The sequence below is a fragment of the Pseudoliparis swirei genome, chromosome 23 (genome assembly GCF_029220125.1).
Source record: "Pseudoliparis swirei isolate HS2019 ecotype Mariana Trench chromosome 23, NWPU_hadal_v1, whole genome shotgun sequence".
Classification (NCBI taxonomy): domain Eukaryota; kingdom Metazoa; phylum Chordata; class Actinopteri; order Perciformes; family Liparidae; genus Pseudoliparis; species Pseudoliparis swirei.
The window spans coordinates 2,130,194-2,145,712 of NC_079410.1; the positions used below are offsets into that span (position 1 = coordinate 2,130,194).

A 15,519-nucleotide genomic window follows, 5' to 3' on the forward strand; every position below is an offset into this window, starting at 1 on the left:
AAGTTGTGAATTATACAGTATATTCTATTTATTTTTGTACAACACAGTAGATCCAGCGAGATACGACCGCGGTGCCTTCTGGGTAACCCGGAAGTAAACACAACCACGTTGGCCATGGAGGGATCGGAGCCGAACCGAGCCGCGGACGGCCGAACGGTGAACAAGGAGGATGTTTTACGGGACTTCCAGGCGTCCTTCTTCGCCATGAGTGGACTGGCTTCGTTTCCGTGGACCGTGAGTATCACCGGATGTGACGTCAGACCCAACTTCCTTCACGTGGTGGTGCCTCTCGGTGGTTTCATAAACATGTGGAGCCAGAATAGATTCATGTCGTTCCATCCGCTCCTGTGTTCCGGGCGTTGGGATATTTTATTGTACAAAACGGTATAAATATTGCTTTTTGAAAGTTGTCTTCTTTAAATGTCTTTTTTTTGTTTCAATAGAGTTGTTTTATTTTGTCACATAAACAAACTTGAAATGCAAAAGAAGTTTTGTTCGTAAAAGATTTTAACCGTAGAATTTAACAATGTATTCTAAATAAAAAATATACTAAGTGCCTGAAAAAAATGTCTGAAAAGTTTTGTTGGGTTAAATATTATTTTGATTAGTTCTGTATTTTTTTTATGTTTTATTTTTTTAAATTTTTCAGTCGCATTTTTTATGTTTTCAACTTTCAATCTTTTTTTTTTTACAGTCTATTTTAATTAATTTCTGTTAAAAAGAAAAAAATATTTGAACCTGAAAAAAATAAGATTAAAAAATGTTACAAAAAGATTGAAAGTATAAAATATGAATAAACCCAAAAATGTATACAAAGAACTGAATCAAATCATATTTAACCCAACAAAACGTTTCATACACTTATTTTTATTTCGAATACATTTGAAAACTTGAATTTTCAGGTTAAAATCTTTTTATTACTTTTATTATAATTATTACTAACTTTATGTCGAAAAAGAGACAAACACACTTTCGATCTTCTGTATGTTCACGGAATGGAACATTGACATTAAAGATGAACTAGTGTTCTAAAAACTGTGAATTAATAAGAATAAAGAAATCAAATTTTTTCTATAATCCACATCAGTCTCGATTGATGTTTGTTCAAAAAAGTAAGAATACTGAAATTAAAGTTTTTGTATTATTTAAATCAAAATGCTGATAAAAGGTGCAATAAAAATCAAAATTGTGAGATTAAATCCATCATTCTGAGAAAAAGATGAATATTTCTGCCTGTTATGAATACAAATATTAGAAAATAAACATTTTAAAAGGTTTGAAACAGCTTCGTCATTTCTAACTGACAAAACCTACATTTCAGTTTCTAGAAAAAGATCTTGAACGCAACAAGTCTTCAGATCTGATTTCAGACATCCTGAGCCAGGTGAGTGCCCACAGACTGATCAGAGATCAACACGGTGTCAATAATCAATAATCAATAACCCCGGCGCGTCTTGTTGTCTTGGCAGACGTGTCTTCACTCTCTGTGCCGGAGGTTTCCTCCGTCAGCGAGATACCGGAAGCTGTTCCTCTCCCAGCTCATCACACGGGTGCAACATTTATGTGAATCTGTTATTTCACCGTTATTTACTCGCTTTTAAAGTTTCAGCAAAATATAATTATATTTTATTTTAATTAGTTTAGTTTAAATCAAGTCATTTATGGCTACAGCTACAATCAGACTATTTAATAAACGTCTTAATGATGTAAACACGTCGTTTCTCTCCGGAAAGGCAAACGCACGACTCCAGCTGAGGTCATTGAACGCCTCTTGTGTGTCCACAGCAGGAGGCGGCGGGCTGCGACCCGCTGGACGCGCTCTACGACGCGCTGGCCGAGGTGGTCGGCGCCGGATACCCGACGGAGTGCTTCAAGAGCTACCTGCTGGTACCAGGCCCGGTTCTGAATGACGTTGTTGTTGTTGTTGTTGTTGTTGTACATGAGGGTGTTGTGCGCCCTGCAGCCCGGCGGCGAGGCTATCTCTCTGCTGGAGAGCGTGGCGCTGGTCTCAGACGGGACCACCGGCCTGTTGACCTGGGAGGCCGCGCTGCACCTGGCGGAGTGGGCTCTGGACCACCGGCACCCCTTCACCGGCAGGTACCCACCCCCAGAGACCAGTACCCACCCCCAGAGACCAGTACTCACCCCCAGAGACCAGTACTCACCCCCCAGAGACCAGTACCCACCCCCAGAGACCAGTACCCACCCCCAGAGACCAGTACTCACCCCCAGAGACCAGTACCCACCCCCAGAGACCAGTACCCACCCCCAGAGACCAGTACCCACCCCCAGAGACCAGTACCCACCCCCAGAGACCAGTACCCACCCCCAGAGACCAGTACCCACCCCAGAGACCAGTACCCACCCCAGAGACCAGTACCCACCCCCAGAGACCAGTACCACCCCAGAGACCAGTACCACCCCCAGAGACCAGTACCCACCCCCAGAGACCAGTACCCACCCCAGAGACCAGTACCCACCCCCAGAGACCAGTACCCACCCCCAGAGACCAGTACCCACCCCCAGAGACCAGTACCACCCCCAGAGACCAGTACCCACCCCAGAGACCAGTACCCACCCCCAGAGACCAGTACCCACCCCAGAGACCAGTACCCACCCCCAGAGACCAGTACCCACCCCAGAGACCAGTACCCACCCCCAGAGACCAGTACCCACCCCCAGAGACCAGTACCCACCCCCAGAGACCAGTACCACCCCAGAGACCAGTACCCACCCCAGAGACCAGTTCTCACCCCCCAGAGGCCAGTACCCACCCCACAGACCAGTACCCACCCCCAGAGACCAGTGCCACCCCCAGAGACCAGTACCACCCCCAGAGACCAGTACTCACCCCAGAGACCAGTACTCACCCCCAGAGACCAGTACTCACTCCCAGAGACCGGTACTCACCCCCAGAGACCACTACTCACCCCCAGAGACCAGTACTCACCCCCAGAGACCAGTACCCACCCACAGAGACCAGTACTCACCCCCAGAGACCAGTACCCACCCCCAGAGACCAGTACCCACCCCCAGAGACCAGTACTCACCCCCAGAGACCAGTACTCACCCCAGAGACCAGTACCCACCCCCAGAGACCAGTACCCACCCCCAGAGACCAGTACCCACCCCCCAGAGACCAGTACCCACCACCAGCGACCAGTACTCACCCCCCAGAGACCAGTACTCACCCCCAGAGACCAGTACTCACCCCCAGAGACCAGTACTCACCCCCCAGAGACCAGTACCCACCCCCCAGAGACCAGTACCCACCCCCAGAGACCAGTACTCACCCCCAGAGACCAGTACCCACCCCCAGAGACCAGTACCCACCCCCAGAGACCAGTACCCACCCCAGAGACCAGTACTCACCCCCAGAGACCAGTACTCACCCCCAGAGACCAGTACCCACCCCCAGAGACCAGTACTCACCCCCAGAGACCAGTGCCCACCCCCAGAGACCAGTACCCACCCCCAGAGACCAGTACCCACCCCCAGAGACCAGTACCACCCCCAGAGACCAGTACCCACCCCCAGAGACCAGTACCCACCCCCAGAGACCAGTACCCACCCCCAGAGACCAGTACCCACCCCCAGAGACCAGTACCACCCCCAGAGACCAGTACCCACCCCCAGAGACCAGTACCCACCCCCAGAGACCAGTACCCACCCCCAGAGACCAGTACCCACCCCCAGAGACCAGTACCCACCCCCAGAGACCAGTACCCACCCCCAGAGACCAGTACCCACCCCCAGAGACCAGTACCACCCCAGAGACCAGTACCCACCCCCAGAGACCAGTACCCACCCCCAGAGACCAGTACCCACCCCCCGAGACCAGTACCCACCCCCAGAGACCAGTACCCACCCCCAGAGACCAGTACCCACCCCCAGAGACCAGTACCCACCCCCAGAGACCAGTACCCACCCCCAGAGACCAGTACCCACCCCACAGAGACCAGTACCCACCCCCCAGAGACCAGTACTCACCCCCCAGAGACCAGTACTCACCCCCAGAGACCAGTACCACCCCAGAGACCAGTACTCACCCCCAGAGACCAGTACCCACCCCCAGAGACCAGTACCCACCCCCAGAGACCAGTACCCACCCCCAGAGACCAGTACCCACCCCCAGAGACCAGTACCCACCCCCAGAGACCAGTACCCACCCCCAGAGACCAGTACCCACCCCCAGAGACCAGTACCCACCCCCAGAGACCAGTACCCACCCCCAGAGACCAGTACTCACCCCCAGAGACCAGTACTCACCCCCCAGAGACCAGTACCACCCCCCGAGACCAGTACCCACCCCCAGAGACCAGTACCCACCCCCAGAGACCAGTACCACCCCCAGAGACCAGTACCACCCCCAGAGACCAGTACCCACCCCCAGAGACCAGTACCACCCCCAGAGACCAGTACCCACCCCCCAGAGACCAGTACTCACCCCCCAGAGACCAGTACTCACCCCCCAGAGACCAGTACTCACCCCCAGAGACCAGTACCCACCCCCAGAGACCAGTACTCACCCCCAGAGACCAGTACTCACCCCCAGAGACCAGTACCCACCCCCCGAGACCAGTACCACCCCCAGAGACCAGTACCACCCCCAGAGACCAGTACCCACCCCCAGAGACCAGTACCACCCCCAGGACCAGTACCCACCCCCAGAGACCAGTACTCACCCCCAGAGACCAGTACTCACCCCCAGAGACCAGTACTCACCCCCAGAGACCAGTACTCACCCCCAGAGACCAGTACTCACCCCCAGAGACCAGTACTCACCCCCAGAGACCAGTACTCACCCCCAGAGACCAGTACTCACCCCCAGAGACCAGTACCCACCCCCCAGAGACCAGTACCCACCCCCCAGAGACCAGTACCCACCCCCAGAGACCAGTACCCACCCCCAGAGACCAGTACCCACCCCCAGAGACCAGTACCCACCCCCAGAGACCAGTACTCACCCCCAGAGACCAGTACTCACCCCAGAGACCAGTACTCACCCCCAGAGACCAGTACCCACCCCCCAGAGACCAGTACCCACCCCAGAGACCAGTACTCACCCCCAGAGACCAGTACCACCCCCAGAGACCAGTACCCACCCCCAGAGACCAGTTCTCACCCCAGAGACCAGTTCTCACCCCCAGAGACCAGTACTCACCCCCAGAGACCAGTACCCACCCCCCAGAGACCAGTACCCACCCCCCAGAGACCAGTACCCACCCCCAGAGACCAGTACTCACCCCCCAGAGACCAGTACCCACCCCACAGAGGCCAGTACCCACCCCCAGAGACCAGTACCCACCCCACAGAGACCAGTTCTCACCCCCCAGAGACCAGTTCTCACCCCCAGAGACCAGTACTCACCCCCAGAGACCAGTACTCACCCCCAGAGACCAGTTCTCACCCCCAGAGACCAGTACTCACCCCCCAGAGACCAGTACTCACCCCCCAGAGGACCGTGGACCCCATGGGGGTCTTCTCATGACTCCTCCCCCCTCGGCAGGACGGTTCTGGAGCTCGGCAGCGGCGCTGGTCTGACCGGCATCGCCATCTGCCGCTCCTGCAGCCCGAGCAGATACGTGTTCAGCGACTGTCACCCGAGGGTGCTGCGCAAGCTGAGAGACAACGTGCGGCTGAACGGGCTGACCGGGCCGGAGGTCGGCGTGGAGGAGATGGACTGGACGACGGCGACGGACGAGCAGATCGCTCGGATCGGCGCCGACACCGTCATCGCTGCAGGTTAGAGATATAAAAAAATACTTGTTACGTTCATGTAGTTCTGGCGCCCCCTGTGGACTAAAGTGGTAGTGGTGGTTCTGGTGCCCCCTGTGGACTAAAGTGGTAGTGTTGGTTCTGGCACCCCTTGTGGACTAAAGTGGTAGTGTTGGTTCTGTTGCCCCCTGTGGTCTAAAGTGGTAGTGTTGGTTCTGGCGCCCCCTGTGGACTAAAGTGGTAGTGTTGGTTCTGGCGCCCCCTGTGGACTAAAGTGGTAGTGTTGGTTCTGGTGCCCCCTGTGGACTAAAGTGGTAGTGTTGGTTCTGCTGCCCCCTGTGGTCTAAAGTGGTAGTGTTGGTTCTGGTGCCCCCTGTGGACTAAAGTGGTAGTGTTGGTTCTGGTGCCCCCTGTGGACTAAAGTGGTAGTGTTGGTTCTGGCGCCCCCTGTGGACGAAAGTGGTAGTGTACTGCTGGAGGTCTCTAGAGGACCAGGACTACACTGAGATCGGTTGATGCAGATGTTTCCTCCCTCCGGTCCAGATGTGGTCTACGACCCGGACGTGGTGGAGTCTCTGGTGGCGCTGCTGTCCAGGATCCTGAGGGTCTCGTCTCCGGAGGTCTTCATCTGCTCCACCGTCAGGAACCAGGAGACGTACGGCGGCTTCAAGCGGCGGCTCGGTAAGGGGGCGGAGCTTCCCGCGAGGCCGTCGACCGACCCGATGTGTTCTTCTCTCGTCAGGAGAAGCAGGAATCGGCCACCAGGTGGTGCCAGGAGCCGCCGGCCAGATGTTCCCCTACAGCCGAGAGTCTGAGATCGAGACCCTCGCGCTGTCCACGGCCGCACGGCAATAAAGATTCATCAAGTACATCGTCTGTCCTTTGAATACACGAGTCGTTACAAGTAAACATGGTTCATCAACCTGGTCGATGGCTCTTATACATGTTCCTGGGTGGGAAGTCTCTAAAGTACTACGGTCTGTGTGTAACCTGAAGGCGAAGCACCGGAACCCGGATCCACAGGTCCAATGGAGCACATTGAGGGAACCAGCAAGTAGAATAACATTTATTAATCTTCATAAACACAACAAGTTGAGTGGAGGAGGATTTAAAGTGCGTACAAATGATGTTATCATGTAATAATAAATGTTTATGAGCTCATCGTCTCCACGTCTAAAACTCTGGAATCCTCTGAAGTCTTTTCATCGATGTCACGAAGTGCGGATGCATTTTATTTTGAAAGTCCTGGCGTCCTGTTGAAGGCTCCTCAGCGCGCCGCCATCAGAGGCAGCACGTTCTGGTCCCAGTTGTCATCCCAGCACTGCCCCCTGCTGGTGCGGAGGTTCCTCCTGAAGGCGCCCAGCCTGCCGGCCGCACTGGGAAACTCTGAGAGGAGGGACTGGGAACAGAGACACGGGGGCGTGAGCGGTGGGGAACCGAGGGGGTCGAAGTCGCGGCTCTAAGGAACCGAGGGGGTCGAACTCGCGGCTCTGGCCGTCCCGCTCACCTTGAGCTGCTCGGCGAGTTCCTCCGATCCTCTGAAGACCAGACCGTTCTCCTCGTGCTTCACCAGCTCACTTAAACTGGGAAGAGAAGAAGAGACGCCTTGATACCAGTGTGTGTGTGTGTGTGTGTGTGCGTGTGTGTGTGTGCTCACCAGTTGAAGTGGATGGCGCAGACGGGCAGGCAGCAGCCGAACATGTCGACCACCTTCATCGGGAGATCCAGACCGCTGGTGGACTTGTGGAGACACACACCCAGATCTGCTGAACCTGACACACACAACATATTACACACACACACATATATATATATGTACATGCATGTACGCACATACTTATTTATAATATATTCAAATTCTCAAACACTTTACCAAAATCTGTTGTTGTATACGTGTTGTTGTTTAAGTGTGTGGTATACATGTTGTTGTTTACGTGTCTTACCCAATAACACGGGGTAGTCCTCGGCCTCCAGCCACGGAGTGCAGATCTCCACGTGCTCCAGATGCAGAGAGTCAATCAGCTTCCTGTAGTGGTCCTTCTGGGGCCCCTTACCTACACACACACACACATTAATTGTATACACACATTGTATACACACATTATGTACACACACTAACCGTGGGCAGCAGACTCACCTGTGATCACACAGACTAAAGACGGCAGAGCTTCTCCTCCGGAGATGAAACCATCGTACTCTGTTGAGAACAACAAACAAACAGTGATGAGAACAAACAAACAGCTGATAAGAACAAAGAGCCGATAACAAACAACAACCAAACACTGATGAGCACAAACAAGCCGCCATGTTGTTGATCATAAATACCTTGCAGAGCCTCCAGGAGGACGGAGAAGTCTTCGTCCTCTGAGGAGACGACACAGGAAGTGAGAATCACGAGGAGGCCACCTGTCAATCACCATGTAGCCCCGCCCTCAAACCTGTCAATCACCATGTAGCCCCGCCCTCAAACCTGTCAATCACCCCGTAGCCCCGCCCTCAAACCTGTCAATCACCCAGTAGCCCCGCCCTCAAACATGTCAATCACCCAGTAGCCCCGCCCTCAAACATGTCAATCACCCCGTAGCCCCGCCCTCAAACCTGTCAATCACCCTGTAGCCGTGCCCTCAAACCTGTCAATCACCCAGTAGCCCCGCCCTCAAACCTGTCAATCACCCCGTAGCCCCGCCCTCAAACATGTCAATCACCCCGTAGCCCCGCCCTCAAACCTGTCAATCACCCTGTAGCCCCGCCCTCAAACCTGTCAATCACCCTGTAGCCCCGCCCTCAAACCTGTCAATCACCCTGTAGCCCCGCCCTCAACCGTAGCTGTCAGTCTGTTTGACTCATTTACGGGGTTTAGGTTTTTATTTCATGTTTTTCTTGAAGAAACGTCACTTTCTTGGTTCTTGTTGTTCTGAGTTTGTTACCATATGAGTTCATGGTTGTTACATGTATTGTAATGTAATTATTGTAATTGTCTTCATATTGTTATCAGTAATTAACCTTCAATTGTCCGGAATCGTTCCTTTGAGATTAAGAGAACATTCAAGAGAACATTTAGGAGAACCTTGAGCACATGTAGGAGAACCTTGAGCAGGTTCTCTCCTCTCACCCGTCCAGCTGGTGCTGCTGAGCAGCAGCGCCGGTCGCTTCGCCCTCAAGGTCACCGAGTCATCAGAGAGGTCACAGACAGAGAAAACCGTCCTCTCCTCCTTCTTATTCTCCTCCTCCGACCTGTGACAGAAATATATAATATATATATAATTAATTATATGTAAATATATTATATATATATATTATTTTATAAAGTATATTATATATTATTAATTATATAATAATAATTCTGAATTATGTATAAATATAAAAACATAAACATATACCTATATAAATATATTATATATAATATGAAACTAATTACTAATATATATATTTACATAATAATTATATAAATATAAATCAAAGGAAAGCTTTCTGTGTGTTCAGGGTGTAATTACTCTCACCGCCACAAGGGGGAGACAAACGCTCTGCGCCCCAGCTTTCAACAAAAGAGTTTTATTTTTAGTCTATTATTACCTTCGCATTGAGAATGCGGAAGGTTATGTTTTGATCGCCGTGTATTTATTTATTTGTATGCGTGTTACTCACATAACTAAAAAAGTATTAAACCGAATTGCATGAAATTTGGTGGGATGATTGGTTATTATCCGGGGACCATTTGATTAGATTTTGGGATCGATCGGGTCAAAGGTCAAGGTCAGGAAAAGGTCAAAATCTTCTTTTTACCATAGCGCGGTCAATTATTATCCAATTGGCATGCAACTAATGCCAAAATGTTCATAATTCAATGCCCAATCTTGTGGTATGCGAAGGTATTCGCTCTACAGAGTGCTCGTTCTAGTTATAATTATTATAATAATAAAACGTTCTTCTCACCCGCTGCTCCGGAACTGAGGATGAGTGGCGGCCAGCCGGACAAAGAGCTCGTGCTGCAGCTGCAGCGGCGTCTCTCTGAAGGCGGCGGCCGGCCGGTCGTACAGCGTGGTCGCCCTGGAAACAGCCAGACCAGCATCACCATCACCACCATCATCTTCATCATCATCACCATCAGTAGAACCGGTCTTACTTTGTTTATTTATTATTGATGAAGAACAAACTCACCTGATGCCCCAGTTGTTCTGCAAGTCCTCCTTCATCGCCGTGGTAACGCACAGGTGGCGAGCGGCCAGAGGGCCGAAGAAGCGCTCGTACCTGGAGGAGGAAAAACGTCAACGAGGCCTTCAGATCTGGCTATAAAGATCGACTGGACCTCATGGATCAACTAGATCTAATGGATCTACTGGCTCTAATGATCTACTGGGCCTCATGGATCTACTAGATCTAATGGCTCTACTGGACCTAATAGATCTACTGGTTATAAAGATCTACTGAGCCTAATGTATCTACTCGCTATAATGATCTACTAGACCTAATGGATCTACTAGATCTAATGGCTCTACTGGACCTAATAGATCTACTGGCTCTAACGGCTCGGTTAGATCTACAGGATCTAAATAGATCCACTTACTCTAGAATATCTACTGGCTCTAATGGATCTACAGGATGGACTGAATAGCTTGATTATATCTACAGGATCTAAATAGATCCACTGACTAATACATATAATGGATCTACTGGCTCTAATGGATCTACTGGCTATAAAGCTATACTAGACCTAATGGATCAACTAGATGTAATGGATCTACTGACTAATGGATCTACTGACAAATGGATCTACTGACTAATGGATCTTCTGACTAGTGGATCTACTGGACCTAATGGATCTACTGACTAAGGGATCTACTGACTCTAATGGATCTACTGAACATAATGGATCTACTGACTAATGGATCTTCTGACTAGTGGATCTACTGGACCTAATGGATCTACTGACTAATGGATCTACTGAACATAATGGATCTACTGACTAATGGATCTCCTGGGCGGAGCTCCGCCTCTCACCACTCGGCCAGCCGGACCAGCGGGTGCGTGCGCCCGAGGCTCAGCGCCATGACGGTGAAGCCGTAGTTGTGCCAGTCGATGACGAAGCGGCTGCCGCGCAGGACGCACACGAGCCACGCCACGGCGATGCCGGGCAGCCCAGGAGGATTCTGGGTAACGAGCAGTAACAGGTTAAGTCCCGACAAGGTTTGGTTCGAGTACACAGAAAGTACACCTGTATTTGTGTATAAGTACCTGCATCAGTATGTGAGACTGTGTCTCCATCTTCAGCAGAACATGGAGGAGCTGCAGACTCTGAAGGATCACCTTCGTCACGTAGGAGAAGATCTTTGGGCCAACTGAGGAAAACAACAACAACAACAAACTCAGGGAACAGACAGAAAATAGTATGTTTACTCTGCTGTACTTGAGTATTTCCATGTATACTTCTCCTCTACATCCAGTACATGTAGTACTTGTTACTGTACTACATCTCAGAGGTACATCATGACGTATTTTATACTGTACTACATCTTAGAGGTACATATAATACTTCTTACTGTATTACGTCTCAGAGGTACATGGAGTACTTTATATTATACTACATCTTATATTGTATATTGTGCTTAAAGGACATTTGATAATACTTTGACCTTCCCGGTGTAGTATTAGTACTTTTACTGCAGTATCTGAATACTTACATTGAACTCCCTTCACTTCCGTTATTGCCTCTATTTTTATTTTCTCTTCTCTCAGAACGTCTTGATGAGGTTTTGTATCTAAAGTGAAAAAATATAAAAAATATAATCAGAATTATTAGGTTATTATTTTCACAAACAACACAATCAATCGATTAATTTAAGAAATAATCACGATTAATGCAGAGATAATAATGAGTTGATAGTTACAGATGAGTTGTGATTTTACATTAATACACGATTAATAATACTCATGATATAAGTTAGTCTAAACTATATGTTAATGATTATACTGACATGATTTTAATAAAGGCAATATTTTACTGTAACAATTTTTGTTTACACTTGTAACAGTATTTGTAAACTGTGGTACTAGTACTTTAATTGTAACAGAGTATGTTTACATTAAGATATTAGTACTTGATTGTAAGAGTGTATTGTACTTTTACTGTAACATTTTATACTGTGGTATAAATACTTGAGTATTTCTACTGTGACAGTACTAGTACAGTGGTATTAGTACTTTTACTGCATTAAAGGATCGACTTCCTCCAACACGTGTAGACGCTCGCAGTGTATTTAGTACTATAATAAATATATTTTAAGGTAGTTTGTGTACTTGCTCTCGCTCAGTGACACTGACATCAATACCGTGTATTGATTACCCCAGTGAGGGGGCGTGTTGGCGACGCGGTGACGTCAGGGAGACAGGTGAACGAATGAATGACGTATTAAACCTCATTCTCACCTAGAAACCCGACATACGTCACGTGGTGTCCGTGTTTGCTGAGGGACAGCGCGTGGTACTGCATCCGGGGACTGCGACCCAAATCCCCGAGCACCAGCACGCACACCCGCCGGTCGGTGCCGGCGTCCCGCCGCCGCAACCACAGCGTCACCAGCCCGGTCACGGCGGCCAGACACGCGGCCGGACACGTCGCGCACGAACCGGAGGCACAGAAAGAGATTAAAACGGACGAAATCGTTACAAACACGACCAGGGAAGCCGCGACGGCGCAGCACGACGCCATGTTTGTTTGTGACGAGCGATGACGAGGCTCGGCGGAGGGGGAGGGGCTTCAGATTTAAAGGGGGCGCGCACTTTAATCGTTCAAGAACGACACAGGTTACAACACATACTAAAATAAATAAATAGAGATAGACATATATTTATATATGTAAAATAAAAAATAAATAAAAATGAATAGATACACAAAAAAATAAATAGATACACAAACAAATAATAAACTAATACATAAAGAGTTACAGATATATGAATTCATAACCCCCAAAAAGATAAATACAGATAATAAATATATTAAATACACAAATAAATAGATACAAAAATAAACAGATAGCTAGATACTTAATTAATCCTGTTTTGTTACAGCAGAATTTATACATACAAGTAAAGCAATAGTACATATAAAATGCACAATATATACATAAATAGAATAGATTAAATGAACCAACAAAACAATAGTGCAAAGATGTAAACAATAAAACAAACAGTAGTGGAAAAGTGTTATATGTAATCAATAATAAAATAAGAGGTTTCCTTTAAACTAATTAACATATTTGACTTTTTGTCATTTTCTAAAATAGTTTAGCTGAACCCATTGATTGTTGTATATTGCTATTGTATAATATATATATATATATACAACAAACCTTACATCACATTCTAGTTTGTACAAATGTCCTTTTTCCCTTTTGAATAAACTTTTTAGAACATTAAAAAAAGCACTTTTCCTTTTTTTCTCCAGAAAATGTTATGTTTAAAAGAAAAAAAACATTTATTTGTGTGCATGATTTGCGATTTCGTCACAACATTTGAAAAAGGCGATATATTATTATTATTATTATTTATGGTTCATTCGTGCAAAAACCCTGCAGCACAAACGATGAAATCTAGATTTCGTAATGACAGCCTCTGTGACGTCATGTGACCCCCGCCTCCTTGAGGAGACACAGCTTGTCCTCTCCTCCTCCTCCTCTCCCACTTCCTCTCCTCCCTCGCTTTCATGCCCCGGAGCCTCCTCCCCGGGACTAGCCGAGTGAGACTATGCGGGCCGCGGGGCTGCAGCCGGCCGCAGCGCTGGCTCTGTTTGCCGCAGTGTTGTGCGGGTCGCGCGCGGAGGTGATCGATGACATCCTGAGTAGCCTCTCGCGCGGAGCATCGTTCCTCGAGCGGCAGCACGAGCACATCAACCTGGACGGGGTGGTCGGCTTCCTCATGCTGCAGGGTACGTGAACGCGTCCTCATGCTGCAGGGTACGTGAACGCGTCCTGCAGGAAACATCTGGAGGAGAGCTGCAGCTTGTTTTGGTCTCGGTTCATTCACAATAATAAAACTATGAATGCATCGACCCTGGTTATTATGGGGAGTTTAAAGGGGCATTACGTATTGTTAAAAGTTAAAGAAGACCCTTAGTTTAGTTGTGAAGGTTTAGTACGACGCTGAATGCTTTTTATATTAGTTTTCACCAAATACTGCTATTATAAAAAATGCATATTGTTATTATTATTATTTTAACACAGAAGCCTGGTGACTTGGGTGATCCTGAGACTTTTCCTAATCCTCTAGGGTTCATGCGTTTCTGCACAAAAGGTCCAAGTGCATCGCAGAGTTGTGGAGATATGAACCACAGGAAGGGAAGGAAGAGTCACTTAAATGAACTTCATCTGTGTGAAGAAGGTGTTCCCTCTGTTCTTTTGGGTGGTGGTTTCTCAGCCGAGCTGAAGGAGGCGGTCCGGACGTGGCCCCACAGCGACCCGGTCAGCTGGGCTCAGAGGACCATCGCCGTGGCTCTGGTCAAGCGTCTGGACCTGAGCTTCGAGAAGGCCGTCGCCGCCCTGCAGCAGAACGACCCCAAATACTACACAGGTGAGGGACTCCATTACCCAGAAGCCCTGTGGTCTACTTCAGTAAAGTGGAGGACCCGAAGGCCTCTTCCCTCGCCGAGCGTGTACGTTGTGACGCCTCCTCTCGGCCTCAGAGTTCGAGCCCCTGCTGTCGTGGAGCTTCTGGCTGGTTCCTCGGGAGTGGAGTTCCACGGACCTCAGCCTGCTGTACCCGACCACCACCACCACGGAGTGCTACGACGAGCAGCTGAGCGACAAGTGCCTGACGCTGCTGCTGGGAACCTGGTGGGTGGCCTGGAGACCAGAGAGGGGTGGAGGGATGGAGGGGTGGAGGGGTGAAGGGATGGAGGCATGGAGTGGTGGAGGGGTGGATGAAATTGAGGGGTGGAGGGATGGAGGCATGGAGGGATGAAGGGATGAAGGGGTGGGGGGATGGAGTGGTGGAGGGGTGGAGGGATGGAGGGGTAGATGGATGGAGTTGAGGGGTGGAGGGATGGAGTTGAGGGGTGGAGGGATGCACCCTCGCCTCACAATCGGATCCCGACCTCTCAAGACATCACAATATATTTAGTAAAAAAAAGTTAGCAAAGAAATTACATTTTCTTTCATTTTTTTAATGATTCATGGTAGTATAACTATTATAACTATTACTATAAACACACGAGGTAAACAACTTTAATGTAACTAATAGTTTCCTCCTTTTAGTCCAACGTGAGGACTTCCACTTCTTTTTTTTCTGTGGCTGTAAATGAAAGATGATGAAGGTCTGCCCCCCCCCCATGTCTCTCCCCCCCCCCCCTGTCTCTCTCTCCCCCCCCTGTCTCTCTCTCCCCTGTCTCCCCCTCCTCCCCCCGAGCAGGAAGATGAACGGGACGCCGTGCATCGTCACCAAGCCGTGCCGGGACACCATGACGCAGTTCGGCTGTCCTCACTACTCGCTGTCCCACCAGCTGCTCTACTTCCTGATCGGACGCATGGTGAGAAGCTTCCGGAAGCTGAAGTCTGTTGGGAGTCACGCAGGTCGAGGAATGTTCCGGGAGAGGAAGTCAAGGTGAAAGTTGTAGGCGATCAGATTAGCTTAGCATAAAGAGTGGAAGTAAAGGGAAATCGCTAGCCTAGCCGGAGCTCCAAAGATCCGTCCTTAAACGTCTTGTTTACTTTGTTCTACGGAATACTGAGGAGCAGCTGCTGAGGAAGACTCTGGTGGACACCTGTCAATCACCCTGTAGCCCCGCCCCTAAAGCAGCCCCTGCTTTATGGT

The 15,519-nt window shown here is 49.3% G+C and overlaps 3 protein-coding genes across 10 annotated transcripts in view; 2 read left to right on the forward strand and 1 right to left on the reverse strand.

The window, feature by feature from the left end:
- The first annotated feature begins 32 nt into the window (after positions 1–32).
- On the forward strand, positions 33–6,877 carry eef2kmt (eukaryotic elongation factor 2 lysine methyltransferase). Of its 7 annotated transcripts, none has more exons than XM_056406543.1 (8): positions 33–234; positions 1,322–1,384; positions 1,470–1,563; positions 1,786–1,887; positions 1,964–2,097; positions 5,510–5,745; positions 6,262–6,399; positions 6,461–6,877. In XM_056406543.1, the coding sequence occupies exons 1-8, from the start codon at positions 115–117 to the stop codon at positions 6,531–6,533; spliced, it is 960 nt and encodes a 319-aa protein (XP_056262518.1). In that variant the 5' UTR covers positions 33–114; the 3' UTR covers positions 6,534–6,877. The 7 variants fall into 7 exon arrangements, with proteins under 7 accessions (XP_056262518.1, XP_056262516.1, XP_056262517.1 ...); XM_056406541.1 differs by having other exon boundaries at positions 6,262–6,373; XM_056406542.1 differs by having other exon boundaries at positions 1,470–1,550.
- On the reverse strand, positions 6,771–12,441 carry alg1 (ALG1 chitobiosyldiphosphodolichol beta-mannosyltransferase). The gene is made up of 13 exons (XM_056406533.1): positions 12,142–12,441; positions 11,397–11,474; positions 10,951–11,054; positions 10,717–10,865; positions 9,877–9,966; positions 9,652–9,765; positions 8,831–8,952; positions 8,044–8,082; positions 7,856–7,915; positions 7,662–7,772; positions 7,376–7,490; positions 7,226–7,301; positions 6,771–7,117 (listed from the first exon to the last, which is right to left on the reverse strand). The coding sequence occupies exons 1-13, from the start codon at positions 12,422–12,424 to the stop codon at positions 6,986–6,988; spliced, it is 1,473 nt and encodes a 490-aa protein (XP_056262508.1). The 5' UTR covers positions 12,425–12,441; the 3' UTR covers positions 6,771–6,985.
- Positions 12,442–13,078: 637 nt separating this feature from the next.
- c23h16orf89 (chromosome 23 C16orf89 homolog) overlaps positions 13,079–15,519 on the forward strand; it is a 5,241-nt gene continuing 2,800 nt past the window's right edge. The window contains exons 1-4 of one of the 2 annotated variants that reach the window (XM_056406537.1): positions 13,079–13,639; positions 14,128–14,280; positions 14,393–14,543; positions 15,118–15,235. In XM_056406537.1, coding sequence (XP_056262512.1) covers positions 13,459–13,639; positions 14,128–14,280; positions 14,393–14,543; positions 15,118–15,235 — 603 coding nt within the window. In that variant the 5' untranslated portion in view covers positions 13,079–13,458. Of the gene's footprint in view, positions 13,668–14,127; positions 14,281–14,392; positions 14,544–15,117; positions 15,236–15,519 lie in introns of both variants that reach the window. The other variant, XM_056406538.1, reaches the window with a different exon arrangement.

What these genes read in the sequence shown, in the direction of transcription:
- alg1 (XM_056406533.1), bottom strand. Translation starts at nt 12,424, where the DNA reads ATGGCGTCGTGCTGCGCCGTCGCGGCTTCCCTGGTCGTGTTTGTAACG. An exon ending in CAGAACAACTGGGGCATCAG is followed by an intron (nt 9,766 to 9,876) that starts GTGAGTTTGTTC and finishes GGCTGTTTCCAG; the next exon opens with GGCGACCACGCTGTACGACC. An exon ending in GGACTACCCCGTGTTATTGG is followed by an intron (nt 7,491 to 7,661) that starts GTAAGACACGTA and finishes TGTGTGTGTCAG; the next exon opens with GTTCAGCAGATCTGGGTGTG.
- eef2kmt (XM_056406539.1), top strand. Translation starts at nt 115, where the DNA reads ATGGAGGGATCGGAGCCGAACCGAGCCGCGGACGGCCGAACGGTGAAC. An exon ending in TTTCAGACATCCTGAGCCAG is followed by an intron (nt 1,385 to 1,469) that starts GTGAGTGCCCAC and finishes TTGTCTTGGCAG; the next exon opens with ACGTGTCTTCACTCTCTGTG. An exon ending in GCTTCAAGAGCTACCTGCTG is followed by an intron (nt 1,888 to 1,963) that starts GTACCAGGCCCG and finishes TGCGCCCTGCAG; the next exon opens with CCCGGCGGCGAGGCTATCTC.